The sequence below is a fragment of the Camelus ferus genome, chromosome 5, assembly GCF_009834535.1.
Source record: "Camelus ferus isolate YT-003-E chromosome 5, BCGSAC_Cfer_1.0, whole genome shotgun sequence".
Taxonomy (NCBI): domain Eukaryota; kingdom Metazoa; phylum Chordata; class Mammalia; order Artiodactyla; family Camelidae; genus Camelus; species Camelus ferus.
The window spans coordinates 57,024,807-57,040,483 of NC_045700.1; the positions used below are offsets into that span (position 1 = coordinate 57,024,807).

General features: G+C 32.4%; 1 protein-coding gene across 3 annotated transcripts in view; it reads right to left on the bottom strand.

The window, feature by feature from the left end:
• Positions 1-2,169: 2,169 nt before the first annotated feature.
• Positions 2,170-15,677, bottom strand: part of ZSWIM2 (zinc finger SWIM-type containing 2) — a 45,510-nt gene continuing 32,002 nt past the window's right edge. For all 3 annotated transcript variants that reach the window (XM_032479889.1, XM_032479888.1, XM_006189239.2), the window contains 6 exons: positions 11,776-11,986; positions 10,468-10,719; positions 7,277-7,361; positions 6,433-6,545; positions 3,970-4,123; positions 2,170-3,043 (listed from right to left, as the gene is read on the bottom strand). In XM_032479889.1, the coding sequence (XP_032335780.1) occupies positions 2,231-3,043; positions 3,970-4,123; positions 6,433-6,545; positions 7,277-7,361; positions 10,468-10,719; positions 11,776-11,903 (1,545 nt within the window). In that variant the 5' untranslated portion in view covers positions 11,904-11,986 and the 3' untranslated portion in view covers positions 2,170-2,230. The remainder of the gene's footprint in view (positions 3,044-3,969; positions 4,124-6,432; positions 6,546-7,276; positions 7,362-10,467; positions 10,720-11,775; positions 11,987-15,677) is intronic.

Sequence of the window (15,677 nt, forward strand, 5' to 3'; positions counted from 1 at the left end):
GGAAGGATAAAAGTCACATGATCATCTCAATAGATGCAGAAAAAGCATTTGACAAAATTCAACATCCATTCATGATAAAAACTCTTCGAAGTGGATATAGAGGGAACATATCTCAACATAATTAAGAAGATGTGGTGTATATAAATACAATGCAATATCACTCAGCCATAAAAAGAATGAAATATTGCAGTGTCATTTGCAGTAATCTGGATGGACCTCGAAAATATTGTCCTTAGTGAAATATGTCAGACAAAGACAAATACTATGATACCACTTATATGTGGAATCTAAAAAATACTACAAATGAATCTATATACAAAACTGAAACAGACTCATGGATATAGAAAACAAACTGTGGTGACTAAAGGGGAGAGGGAAGCAGGGAGGGACAAATTAGGGGTATGGGATTAACAGATACAAATTATATATCTATATATATAACTATATATATATAGATAAGCAACAAGGATATACTTGGGAATTACACCTATTATCTTGTAATAACCTATAATGGAATAGCACAGGGAATTACACTCACTATCTTAACCTATAATGGAATATAATCTGCAAAAATACTGAATCATTCTGCTGTACATCAGAAACTAACACAATATTATAAAATCAATTATACTTCAATTTAATAAAGGGATTTAGTAGTATTTATACATTTCTTGATTTTAAAAACCCTAGTAAAACCATTATAAATGTGGCATATAGCCTTAATGCCTTATAACACTATAAGGATATTTTATCTCATTTCATATATAAGAATACTCTTTTAAGAAAATAAAGGAAAAAGGAAAACCATCATCTGCATTTACCTATAGGTTTGTGGTGAATATTAGTGCAAGGAAATGTGAAAAATACATAAGTACCTGGAAAGAATCCCTGCATATTATATGTTATCAAGTGGAATGTTTGAAAACAGTGACTCAATATGGGGAAAAATCTATTTCCCTAATTAAAAATAATTACTTTAATCAGTGTAAAGGCATGTGTAAACATTCAAAAAATTATTCATAATTATAACATCCTGAACTTACTCATCAAGACACCTAATGATTTAAGTCTTATAAAGAATGGGGCCACAAACAACCCAATTCAAAAGTGGGCAGAAGACCTAAACAAGCAATTCTCCAAGGAAGAAATACAAATGATCAATAGGCACATGAAAAAATGCTCAATATCACTAATTGTCAGAGAAATGCAAATCAAAACTACGATGAGGTATCACCTCACACCAGTCAGAACGGCCGTCATTCAAAAATCCACAAATGACAAATGCTGGAGAGGCTATGGAGAAAAGGGAACCCTCCTACACTGCTGGTAGGGATGCAGTTTGGTGCAGCCACTGTGGAAAACAGTATGGAGATTTCTCAAAAGACTAGGAATAGACTTACTGTATGACCCAGGAATCCTGCTCCTGGGCATATATCCAGAAGGAACCCTACTACAAAATGACACCTGCACCCCAATGTTCATCGCAGCACTACCTGCAATAGCCAAGACATGGAAACAGCCTAAATGTCCATTAACAGATGACTGGATAAAGAAGATGTGGCATATTTATACAATGGAATACTATTCAGCCATAAAAAGGCAACATAACGCCATTTGCAGCAATATGGATGTTCCTGAAGAATGTCATTCTAAGTGAAGTAAGCCAGAAAGAGAAAGAAAAATACCATATGAGATTGCTCATATGCGGAATCTTAAAAAAAAAAAAAAAGAACATAAATACAAAACAGAAACAGACTCATAGACATAGAATACAAACTTGTGGTTGCCAAGAGGGAGAAGGGTGGGAAGGGACAGAATGGGATTTCAAACTTTGTAGATACTGACAGGTATATGTAGAATAGATAAACAAGATTATACTGTATAGCACAGGGAAATATATACAAGATCTTGTGGTAGCTCACAGTGAAAAGAAAATGTGACAATGAATATATGTATGTTCATGTATAACTGAAAAATTGTGCTCTACACTGGAATTTGACACAAAATTGTAAAATGACTGTAACTCAAAAAAAAAGTCAAAAAAGAAAAAGAATGGGGCTATATCCTATATCCTTTAGATGTAAGTCATTATTCATAGACAAGTAGGCAAAATAACAACAGAGAATTTTACATGTATTTGTCAAGAGTATATAGTGTTTTTTATGTTCTACAAAAAAGCATTTTTATGTTCAATATTCAAATATTTTCTGATGTTAATAAAAATACATTTTCATAACTGAACTCCTTCCAATATTAAAGATAGCTCAGTACTTTTTGTATTTGAAGAGTGAGATATAGGCCTTCTGAATAAATGACCACATTTTGGTCTAATTTTCCCTGTGTAATTATTATGCCTTTTAGTTGAACTAAGTTTAGTTGTACCCTGATTGACAGTAAGATTTAAATCTTCTGGAAGTAAAGTATTTGATCTCCTGTTGTCCTCTCTTATTTGAGTACCAAGAGTCTTCTTAGACTTGTCGTTAGTACATTTACAGTCTTTGTTGATCTTCTGGCTTTGATCAGTGTGGTGTTTTTTACTGATACCTGAGTTTTCCATTCTAGTCGGACATACAATATTCTTGTGACCAATAGCAGGAAAAAATGTTTGAGAGTATATTTTCCCAGAGGATCCAGTGGGTAAATCTTGGAGATAGCTGGGGAAATGTTGGCTAACTTTATATTCATAGATTGATTTTCTTGAATTTGAATCATCTAATTTGATAGAGTATAGATCATTTATTGTTATACTCTGATAAGTATTTGTTGGACTTTGAGGTGTATTCAACTTTTCAGAATTATGTTGAGGTATGTTAGGTAAAATTCCAAGTCTATTTTGTTTTAAGATTAATCCAGTGCCAGGGATAAAAAGTTCTGGTTCTTCCTGTTTTGACAGATGAGTGATGCCTGTGTTTGGAACAGACTGATGTGCATGTCCATTCACTGCTGTATCACTCCAGGTTAAAGGGTTATATATAACTTGTCCGTCAATAGGGCATGAATTGCACTTGTGGAATAACCAACTGTCAATACATTTCCTATGAAACTTAAAAAAAAAGTTATAAGTTAATCAGAGATATATTATTTTATTTAAAACATATTATCCATGTAAATTTCCCCCAGTTTCATTATTGTGTTACTTTAAAAATGGTTTCACAAAATTGGAAGGTAATATAATTTATCAAGTTTTATGGAAGTATTTTGAAGAAGTTCTCTTAAAAATGTAACTGGTTATAGACTGATCTCCATTTTCCACATTAAAATGAAAAGGTGTCTATGAATACCATTTCTGCAATTTTGTTAAAAACTCACTACTTATTCAAGCCATTAATTTCACTGTTGCTTTCTAATGAATGAAAATTCTTAAATAATAAAAAAAGTCAGAGCCAACTAGAGTTGGGAATTCATATGATGATGGTAAGATATAGTGACAAATTATATTCTAGGGAAGAAAACAAAGAATCAGACATTTTAAGGGTGACTCAAAAGCTATAAAAATTTATTTATTCAAACAATTTTGTCTGAAAAAAAACCTGGTTACCAACTATATAGTGATCCAGCAATATTAGACTTTGATTCCAGTGAGTTTGTTTGAAAAAATAATAAAACTATGCCAAATTAAGCATTTCTGTTTCATCTAAAGAATCATAAAAATACATTAGAAAGTTAGTATTCTATAAGCTTGTTCTTTTCACAGGTAACTAAAATAGATAAAAGAATCTATCTTAAGGTGCCATTTTATCTTTCCTCAACAGTATATACAGAAATGAATCCTCATCAATAGTTCTCCATCCTTTGTGGGCAGAGCTGCCTTCTCAGTAGTATCTGTTCCAGCTTTCTACATGTACTGTTCAATTTGAACATCCCTGCTCATAATTCAACTGAAAAGTAAAAGGAGGGACTTAAATTGTCACTTTATTTGTGAAAACTAGCCCTACAGGGAAAGTCAAACCAAAATGATGTGACTTCTACCTTGTGAGTACATGGTAGCAATCTTGTATGTTGACCAAGACAAAATGCCTTCAAACAAAGTCGACACTGGTAGCCTGGAGCAAGCAGCTTACTACTCTTTGTGATCAGTAAGAGAGGCAGTGACTTTACCACATGTTTTGGTGTGTAAAGTTGGCTAAATGAGAATAAGCAGAGAGACATGAATGTTCATATGTAATTATAGGTCAGGAAATAATCAATAGCACAGGTAATAACCTCCTTATAAATAATGCAAGTGAACGCAATGCTTTCTAGAACTGAAGGTAGTAAATCTCGTACATTATAAAGTTAAAAAATCTATTGTATTGATCTTGAACAAGATCGATCCAATTTCAACATCAATTTCATATCAGAACAAAATTTAGTCATTTCAAATAAAAATACTAACTTGAATTTTTTTGATTTGCACTTTTTAACATTGAAACCAGAACAGAATTTTGGTGAGAAATCATATACTCAAATTATTTCAGTCTGAGCCAACACACAGGCTTGTGTTTAGAAAAATACAACCCAATTCACTTTGCCATCTGGTAGGGTATATGGTGCATAGTAAGCAACATTAAGTATTTCAGGCCACTATAATAAATTGGCAGATCATAATCTATGAGGAAACTCATTTCCCCTTGAGGCATATGCTTACTACTTCAGTACTGTTAGACAACGTTAATGTACTCTAAAAGTATCAATCCCATTTTTGTACAAAAAGTACCAACCAACATAACTAAGATTATACAATGTAAATTTGACGTCACTAAGCAACTGATAAAACAGCTAAAACAAATATTTAAAAACAAAATTTTCATTAAAAGGTTAGATGCATTCCTATAATTTGAAAGTCATTCAGAGTAAAGTTCAAACATATTCTTTAGAAAGGTTTATACTTCTCATTACTGTGCAGATACACTTCCAGCATGTTACAGAAATTGCTTTTACCAAGGTCATCTAATCGTCAACTAAAAAAAAAATCTGTGTGTTTTTATTATTTCAGGTTGTTAATCACTTTTTTTATCTTGAAACTCTCTCCTTTTATTTATTCAATTTTTCTGCCTAGAATGTCCCTCCACCCCTAATGTTCTCCTGCCTCCCCCTACAATAATCTAAACCATTCATTACACAATTTATCATTCTAATAGGTTGAAGTGTGATACGCAGCCAGGGCCAAGGGAAATGAAGATGGAAAGCCTTTAGATGGGCTCATTTTATACCCACAAGGCATTTTATGCCCCACAAGAACTGTGGTTTCTGAAGTGTGTGGAGAACCCACAAGGCATGGGCCAGATAGCCACTGGGTTGGACAGAAATACATGTATATATTTCCCCTCAGGTTTGTATCTACAATTCCAGATTAGCCCGGGCCTCGTCGGTACCTCACGTTCACTGGTCTCCATCTGAGTCTGCCTTGTGAGTTCACTGTCGCAGGGATTTAACCTCTTTTGCCAAAGAGGAAAGTATGTGTTTGTTTAACAGAAAATGTGAATCAAAAAAATCCCTTCCCTAAAAAAATGTATTATAATCCTATTTGTATGACTATGACTTTCTGTGAAACACGTAAATGTTGAAAGAGTGAGGGTGCTGGATGGTCACAGCAGATCATCTGTGGTTACTGTAGAGAGTGAACCATTTACCCTGTGGCGTTTACATGGTTTTCTATGCATACTAACTGCAAACCAGCACAAAAAATACATTTCTATCCAACCAGATAGAAATATATATATACACATACATATATATAAACAAGTACAATTTTTGTTTGGTTAATTATTGAAATTATCTTTTAAAAATTCTTTAATTTTATCCCATCCTTTTAAAATGATCTTTGTATATGTACCTAATATGTTAGTAATACACAGTATGTTTAATTTTCCTTAATTGATAAGAAGTATGACAAAAGGTCCGGACGCCTGTCCACTAGTAAAGAGCCTGAGTCTGGGTTCTGAAATACAGCCAGTTGCTCAGCACTCTTCTCCCACGGGGGTAGAGTAGAGGGAGAAAGAGGGGAAAAAGACGTCCTTCCCTTAGAGGTCAATTCAAAGCAAATTTCAAAGCTCCCTGTGTTTTTTCTTTATATAACGTATGTCAGTTTTAATTTTACATTTATTTAGATGATCACTTAATTACTGAGGAAACTACTATATCTCTAATACCTAGTATTATTGTTGGTAGAATTAATAATTATAATAGACAGCATTATTTGAATATTTACTATGTGTATTAATTCCACATGCACAAAATTTCTGAGACTGGTTTTATAATTATCTTCAGAATAATTATAATTATTCTGACTCCAGAGCCTTGCTCTTCACTTGAATACTGTAAAGTCACCTAGTACATATATACTCAATACATACATATTGAATAAAGAAATGAATAAAACTTATTTGAACTGAAAAATTATTTAAATATCCCAAGTCATACAAGAAATACAAATTTTACTGAGAATCTCACCCTTGCTTTTCTTGAAAGTGTGGCATCTTTTCTTCTATCTCATTTTTAATATCTGTATATTTTACAGTTTCATCTGATCTTTTTTCTAGTGATCTCCATCTTTGATTTCTCTTCTGTAATAGGTAAAAAGTGGATGTTATTTGCAAATCATGGAAATTTTAATCTGGTGAATAAAAATCAGTAGGCTGCATATCAATAACATAATAATGTAAATAAAGTAATGTGAATAAGGCCTCATCATTTAAAAATATATCTCTTGGACACATTAAAGAATTTACACATTATGAGTGAATCTAACACACTGTTACACAGCTACTATACCATTACTTTTTAAGGTAAAAATATTCATCTATTAATCGATAATGGTAATTGTGGATGTTTTATCTTGTGGAGTAAGTAGAAGGTAGCATTATTATTCAGCATCGGGAGATACTTGCTAAGTTCAAATGATGGCAATAAAATTCCATGAGTTTCACTATGCTGATGTAAGAAATTTTAAAACCATGAATGGTTGTCAGTAATATTGTATGTCATTTTGTTATGTTGAGATCTTGTTTAAAAATGAATTTTCAAGTTTGATGGCTGTAATTTCTATCCTTAAGATTTATGTATGATAGCATCAGACGTTTGCTACTGTGTTGGATTTTTATAAATTACCAATGTAAGAACCGATTGCCCATAAATCCTTATGAAAAAGAGTTCTCCAAAAATTATGGTTTTAGGTTTTTATTCAAACACAATCAGCTCTATTCTGGAGAGTTATGTAGTCTTATTATTAGATGATACTTAGATTTACAATAGGACAAATACAAATACTACATGAAATTCAAGGTGGATAGTGCACCTCACGAAATGTAAATGAGTGAGGAGGATGGCAGCAGCTGTCAAAACATTCCTGGCATAAGTGATATTCTATACATCTGGTACACCTAAAAATGCAAAATACACAAGAAAGAAAATCCAATTATTTTGATGCCTTTTGGTGAAAGATTCTAGTCAAAATTTCCTGGAAACTATGCAAATATACAAGGCTCATCTTAAGTCTCACCCTGTATTAGTCACCTGTTGCTACTGTAACAAATTACAACCAATTTAGCAGCTTAAACAACACTTTGTTATCTTACAGTTTTGTAGGTCAGAAGTGTGACATGGCTCTGGTTGGGTTTAAAATCAAGGGGTCTACAGAACTGCATTCCTTTTTGGACACTACAGAGGAGATCTGCTTCTCTGCCCTTTCCTCTTGAGGCTGCCCACCTTCCTTAGCTTAACTGTGGCCCTTTCTTCCATCTTCAAAGCAAGAGATGCAGCATCTCTCTGTGCCTTTCTTCCATAGTCACATATCTCTTTGAATCTCTACCCTGCCGCCCTCTTCCACTTTTAAGAACACTTGTGATTACACTGAGCCTAGGCAATCCAGGATAAACTCCCTATTTCAGGGTCAAATGATGTGTAACTTTAATTTCATCTGCAACCCTTTATTCTACAAGATGCAGCCTAACATACAGGTTTTGGGCATAAGGATGTTGATATATTTGGGAGGGCATTATTTTGCCTACCACATATCCTTATCATGAAGTCTTCCTGGAGTATCTTAGCTTTCATTTATCTCTTTCTCTAAATTCCATTAGGATCTACAGCCTATTAGATATTCTATTATTTGGTTACTCAGTGTTTTCCAATTATTTCATGAATGCTAGAGTTATACAGAGCAGAATACTTCTTGAAAACAAGAATTATATTATAGTCCCTCTCTTTCCTTACAAAATGGAAAAAGGTATATGCATAAAAAGTTAAAAAACTTCATTTTCCACAAAGCTCAATCTAAACATATTTTATGAACATTTTGCCACAAGCAAAGAAGTTTAATTTACATGTAGCAATATCCACCAAAAAATAACATTCCAAGCAAATAAACTTATTTTCTTACTTCGAAGAATTAGAAGACTATTTCCATGAGAAATCTGGGAAAATATAGCCTTTAGACATCTTAGAAGCATCAAGTATTAATTAATTAATTAATTATTATTATTATTTATACATTCATGGGAGATTCTTAATAATTGTTTTTGGAATTAACTTCTTAAAAGATAAGTAGCTGTATTTTAAAACTCTAATGAAGTAGGAACTGAAAAGCTCTCTAGTTTATCTTATCTCCTACTCAATCCATTCCTAAAACTACTGAAAATAGTTTTTTCAGGCTAATGACTGAAATTTTAGTACTTGAGGGAATAGAAGGAGGGTGAAATCACAAACGTTGGAAGTGAATTCTTTGATTTATGAAAGGAGATTGATATAGATGTGAATAATTTTGAGCCAAACCCATAGAGGAGAAGTTATTCTCCAAGATGAGTGAAGAGCAGCAGGAAGGCAGCAGAAGAGTGGAGAAAGCCTGCACTGAGAGGCAGTGGGAAGACTCATTGAGGGGACAGAAAGAGCAGTCGGAGGGCTCAGAGTGACAGAGGAGTGCACTGTCATTCACAAAATACTAAAAAGCAAGATCTGAGATAACTTCCCAAGGCTGACGTTAACCATCTCAGGAATACATCACTATAAAGACTGAACATTTTACGCTGTGGCTTCTCCTGTCCTCGTCCCGCACAGCAGTTCCTCCCAAACCCTTTACCACACGTAATTTTAGCTCCTTATTGTTTGTATCCACCCCCTTGAGAAAATTCAGACTGCTCAAACAATGGCTTCTACTACCAAATATCAAGTTTTTCCTTTTTCTAGAATTCCCTTTAACCAACATTTCTGAAACTAGCTCAAAACCTCCTGCTAAACCTTAAAAAAATTCTGCCCTTCTTAAGTGCAAATGCTCCTTTGGAGCCGCCTCAGGCTAGCTCTTTTCTAACAAAGACTTGCTAATGGTGCTCTGGTTGATTTACTTTTATGTGGCACGCTGAGAAAACAAAGGTCTAAAACAGTTCAGAGAAGAAAGGTACATTCACTGTTGGGGGTAATAAAAACAGTTCTATGGTTTTATGAGAGGGTTTTAAAAATATATTAATTGGACTTATCATATCATAACATAATTCCAGAAAGACTGAAAAGTAAGTTGATGCATTTTAGAAAAAATTTTAACAAAGATCAAAACAATGTACTTTTTTTCTTAACATACAGTTAACTTAAGATTTTAATTAAGGGGGGAGGGTATAGCTCAGTGGTGGAGCTCATGCCTAGCACACGGGAAGTCTGGGTTCAATCCCCAGCACCTCCGTTAAAAATAAATAAACCTAATTACCTCCCCCCTAGCAAAATTTTAAAAATTAAATAAATTTCAAAAAGTGTGTCTGGGGTAGGGGATATAGCTCAGTGGTAGAGCGTATGCTTGGCATACATGAGGTCCTGGGTTCAATCCCCAGTTTAAAAAAAAGAAAAAAAAAGATTTTAATTAAGAAAGCACAATTTCCCGAGCATGGCAATTAATTGATGTTTTATTATGGGAATTGTGGGAAAGTTTGAGGATTACTCAACAAGTAATGAAAATTGCTTTCTCTAATAAGTTTCTCATTGTTGTCATTGAGGTATAAGATACAAAAGAAAACAAAATATGCACACATTGCAATTTGGAATTGGGGGAACTTGTGTAATATTCAGTCAGTCTAGTCAATATCCCCCTGGCTTGATCCTGTGAGTTTTTGGCAATGATCTCATTGGTGGTTCAAGAATGTTATAGGGCGGCCCAGAGGGCTATCTAGCAGGGCTCTGAGCTTGGAAACTCACTTAGGCCAGACTACAAAGCCTGTGCCCAGAGCTTCCAGGGAAGGATGCTACTTCAGACTCTCAATCCAGACTGGAATGCAAAGCCAGAACCCTTGTGTGAATAAAGAAAATAAAACAATTGGAATTTCCGAGGTACTGGGCTGACACAGATCACCAGTCTGAAAATCCTAAATAAACAGCCATCTTTAAGGCAAACACACTATATAAAGGAGGAAAAGAAGACGGCTAAATGATTAGTACTCTAATATTCAAAGTTTCCTAAAATTAAAAAAGTTATAAAACATGTTTATAATTGTACTGATTGATACTTACTTATAACACTTTCCCTCAATAGGAAATTGTTCACAGTTATTGCAGGGAATTCCAAGGTGTTTATCTAGTCGTTCTTTCTCAGCTGCAGTCACAAGTTTGCTAGAGTTTTTGAATTCCTCTAAAATAAGTTTTAATGGAGCAAACTCTTTCCTACACAGAGGACATTTCAACATGGAAGTGTTTGATATCATATCCTGATAATTAGCTAAGATCTTCATGCATTTTATATGAATACTATTGCCACAGCCAAACCTGTTAGAAATAAAATTCAAGTTTACCATTTGTATACAGCAAAGTTATTATCTATATGTGTTTACATAAATAAGTTTTCTGTGCTACCATCTTTATTTCCCATAAAAATAGATTCTGAACTGATTCTCCAGATACAGTTTGATTAAACACTATCTCATCTATCTAATCTAATCTATCCTTAATTTAGTATATCAGAATTTTAAATAAAATCTCCCCCATTTCAATGAAATGGTGGTAAAAGATTTTGCATCATTATAATATTTTTCATATTTAAAGTGGGAGTGAATATAGTCTTAGAACAGAGGAAAATTATAATAATAATTATTTTTTAAATTAAAAGCATCAATCACGGAGGAATGTCACCTTATTTTTCTGGAAATCACACAGTATGTGATAGTACCCAATAAGTATCTGCTGAGAGAAATAATATTTGGGAAATAGTTAATAATTTTAAAATATGCAAAAGCAGCTATGTGAAAAAATACAATGTGGATGAAAATTTTGGCAAATAATCAGGAGAAAAAAAGAATTAAAAAGTTCAACATTAAATGGTTGCCCAAATTTTCCAAGTCCAACTTTCTAGTGTCTTGAAGAATAGTTGACTATAACACTCTCAATAAACATTTATGAATAAATGAAATTTTAAACTATTTAGGTTTAAAGATAAAATTTTGAAATGCTAGAGAGAATTTTTTTTAATCATTTTAAAGTACAATAATCTTTACTTCCAGAAAACTCTTTGTAACTACTCTAAGCCATGGCAAATATTCATGTGTATAAAACAAAAACATGAAAATTATCTATTTTAATAACTTAAAGTGAAAGTAGAGTTATTCTTTAACTTTCACTCTTTAAAACGTAGCCCAGAAATATTTAGAGCAAGAATAGGCCCTCTCACAACTTATATGTTAGGAAATAAAAGGAAGCCAATTAAATATAATTATTTAAATATGTATTGTTTCTCTATCACCGTGTTTCATAACATAATCAATTACAAACATATTAAATTAGAATATTTTTAATAAGTTTTTAGAATCCAAAAAAATAACATGTCACCTGCAAAAGGTGACAGGGAGCTTTTTCTCTAAAAGTACTTCTTGACAAATAGAGCAGATATCGTCAGAACCAATTTCCTTCTGTTTAATGTAACCATCTTCTTCAATCTGTGCACTTTCATTGTTCATTCCTTGTTGGGGAGTTTGAACTCGATGTATGCCCCGAAGCAAGTCGCTGATTTCTCCTTCCACAAGACCTAACTGCAAAGCAGCTAGTGATAAATTCCACAGTATTAAAATTCAGTGGCAAAACTGCAGATTTAGAAACAACTTAGGCGAAAGTTAGCATATCTTCCCAATTATCAGAAACACAATTTTGGTTGACATTTACCTCCTTTTTGTATTCCTTTCAGAGCCAAAAGATCATTTATTAAATAAGTGGAAGTTACCTCTTTTTTTCTCTTGTTACTGAAAAGAGTCAGTGCAACCAGTGCATTATAAACGTTTTGGATTAATTATATGATAGTGTTCATCCTTGGATTGGTGTTACAATCATGTCTTACATTTTGATCTGTTCTCTTATCCATAAACAAATATTTTTAAAACAACATACAGTAGTATTTAAAGAAATGTGCACAAACACATAAAGGGGAAGCGATACTTGAGTAGTTAGTGTAATTAATATTTTTAGATGAATAAATTAGTAAATAGATAATGAGAGCACAAGACTCAGTCGTGCCTTTTTTCTTGTCTCAGCTTTATGTCCCTACGAGAGTGTCTTGGTAGCCAAATCCTTCACAGATGGTCAGTATTCCTCGGGACAACCTATTAGGAACTATATACTGCCTGCACCCTTGGGATGTCCATTCTTTGACTTCTGAATTTTCTCCATCTTGCTGTCCTTATAAGAAATGGTGCACTAAGTGCATATAGTTTTGATCGGGGCATCCTACATCCCTTTATTCTCTGGCCCATCCCCATGCTCCTTCCCCTTCCCCTCTCCTTAACACGCCATAACTTAAATGCCAGCTATTGTTGGCCCCCCTGACTTCTATTCATTTTATACATTCTTTAATATATAGAGATTAAAAATTATTTACAAGATAATCAAAAGCTCCAATTTCTTTAAAAAGATTACCAATTAAATACTAATAATACTGAAAACATCATAGTTACATTTCAATACAGAAATCTCTGTTCCTTGTCTGAGGTGGGGTGGCGGGTGGAATGTAGGAGGGTATCATACTTTAATTAACCATTACTTTGGAGGATGAGGGCTATTTGTCACAGAGACACAGCAACATCTGCTCCCGAAAAAAATGAGGAGGAAAATAAGAGAACAAAAGATTTTGCTTTGGGGAGTAAAGATTCTCTGGGGCAGCAGATATATTGAAACATAAAATTTCATAAGAGGAGCTGGCCACAGACTGTTCTATATGGTATAACATGAATTGGAGAATCAAAGGGAGAAGCAAACTCTTTTGAAATTGATTTGGAAAAATTCATGTATGAGACTATGAAAGAATATTCTTTTATAGAGAAGAGTAAGATAATTAATTTTACCAGGTATCATAACGTATTATAAAAAACAATAAAATATGCAAGAATTCACCAAATAATAAAAATTATGAAATAAGGACAAAACGAAGCACTGTTCAATAGCTGTTATTGAGATAATGGGTTAGAAATATGGAGAAAATTTAATTAATTCAAACCAAATACCAACCTCCAATTTATACCAATACAACTATACATGGATGCCATAAGGAAGAATAAAAATAAAACAGAAAAACTAGCAGGAAAAAAATCTCCAAAATACTATGGGAGAAAGATAACTTTCAAAGTATTGAAACAATGTACATGAAAGGTAAAAATGGTCAGATTTAACAAGACACGAAAGTCAATATACATACCAAAATTGAATAAAACCATATAAAAAAGAATTATGGCATTAGGAAAATATTTTCAAAGAGGAGTAATCCCTATATTTAGGACAAATTTATAGTTTATTCCAAGAAATAAATAGGAAAAGTACAATTCACACATGCAGTAAAAATAGTAAACAAGGCAATATAAGATGTTCAATTTTATTAATGTCAAAGTGAGCTGAAATCAAAATGAGCCACAGACACAGAATTAAGCCTACTAAATAAGAAGCAATAAACAGAATGTTATGCTTTCTTTGCCTTATGTTATTTTCTTTTTCTGTTTAAAAAAGTTATTTCAGGGCCTTTTACTTCTTCTAAGGGTATGTTAGATGTATGGGAGAATGAAATCTATTTTCTTATCTAATTTACTAGGAATGAATAGATTACTATGAACCTTGTATCAGGCATTTTTTTCCACTTTGTGTGACTTAGTCTTTTTTTCTAATACTATAGAAAAATTATTAGCTTTTCAAAATATTTCTGTGTATCTTTATTTTCTTTGGAGACTTAAATACGCTGTTAATGTCTTTAATTTTATGCTTTTGTAATATGTTTAAATGTGCCTAAAAAAAGCAAAACTAGCAGAAAATTGATATATTGCTAAAATAATAAATCAGCAAAAATTTAAAAAAATAGGCAATACATATGGGTGACAGACATAAAAAATATTAATACTTAAAAAAGAAAAAAAAATCTCAAACTCCTAGATACAGAGAACAGATTGGTGGTTGCCAGAAGTGAGGACTAGGAGGTAGGAGAAATGCCTGAAGGTGGTCAAAAGGTACAAACTTCCAGTTATAAAACAAATAAGTCATGGGAACATAATGTATAGCATGGAGGCTACAGTTAATAGTACTGAATTGTATATTTGAAAGTTGCTAAGTGAATAACTAAAATTTTTCATCACAAGAAAAAAATTTGTAACTACATGTGGTAATGGATGTTAACTAGACTTACTGTGGTGATCATTTTGCAGCATAAACAAATATTGAATCACTAGGTTGTACATCCAAAACTAATATAATGTTATTTGTCAATTATATCTCAATAAAAAAACTTTTACTCTAAGATCCAGTTAATGAGACTTTAGGCTAAAGGAATAATTGAAAGAAAAAGTTTCATGTACAAAGAATATAACAGGTAGTTAGAAATAAATGCGTAACAATGGAAGAATGTTAAATAAATTATGATATACCATATTCAGTAGAATTTAAATAAAAATAATTTGTTTAAAATTCATTGATGACTTGAATTAGAGACTACAAAGCATTGAAAATATTGATAAAGTAACAGTGTGTGATAAAAGTAGAACACAGAATTCCCACAGACTATGAGGTCACAAAGTCAAAAAAGGAAAATAGAAAATAAAAATGTATTATATATTTGTGGTAGAAATTAAAATTTTTTTCCTTAATTATGTTTTTATTTTACCCATAAATATTTAATTGAAAAAAGGAACAGATGGCATTCACTAGACATTGTATTTAGAAGAAATCATTAAGTGGTAAATCTAGGTCTTGCTGGGAAATATTTGTTTGGTGATGGGAAAGAATATTGTGTTAAAAAATTGGTATCTTTATAAAAAGTTCCTAAGTAATCATCTTTGTAGGCCTTCAAAAATAAGAGAGTCTTAGGTTTCTGGTATGCAACACTAAGATACAAATAACTGTGTACACATTTGTTTTAGAAAAGAATATAAGCAATGTTCAAAACACTTCTGCTTCATTACTAGTGACCATCTCTATAATCATATACATGCTTTTCATAGTATTAATGAATAATTGCTTATAGCTTTCTTTGAATTACTTTAATTTTCATGTATGTTTGTTCTAGCTTTCATTAAAATAACAAATTTCAATATCAGTGAGACATACTTTCTTTGAATATTTGAGCACAAAAGATTTTCTCAATGTTGAATAACTAAAATTTATTTCAAATATGAGTATGAAAATTATTTTATTTTAGGAAGAAACAATTTTTCAAAATTAATATGTAGAATCAATTTTAAACATTAAAAAAATTCCCTACTACAGGG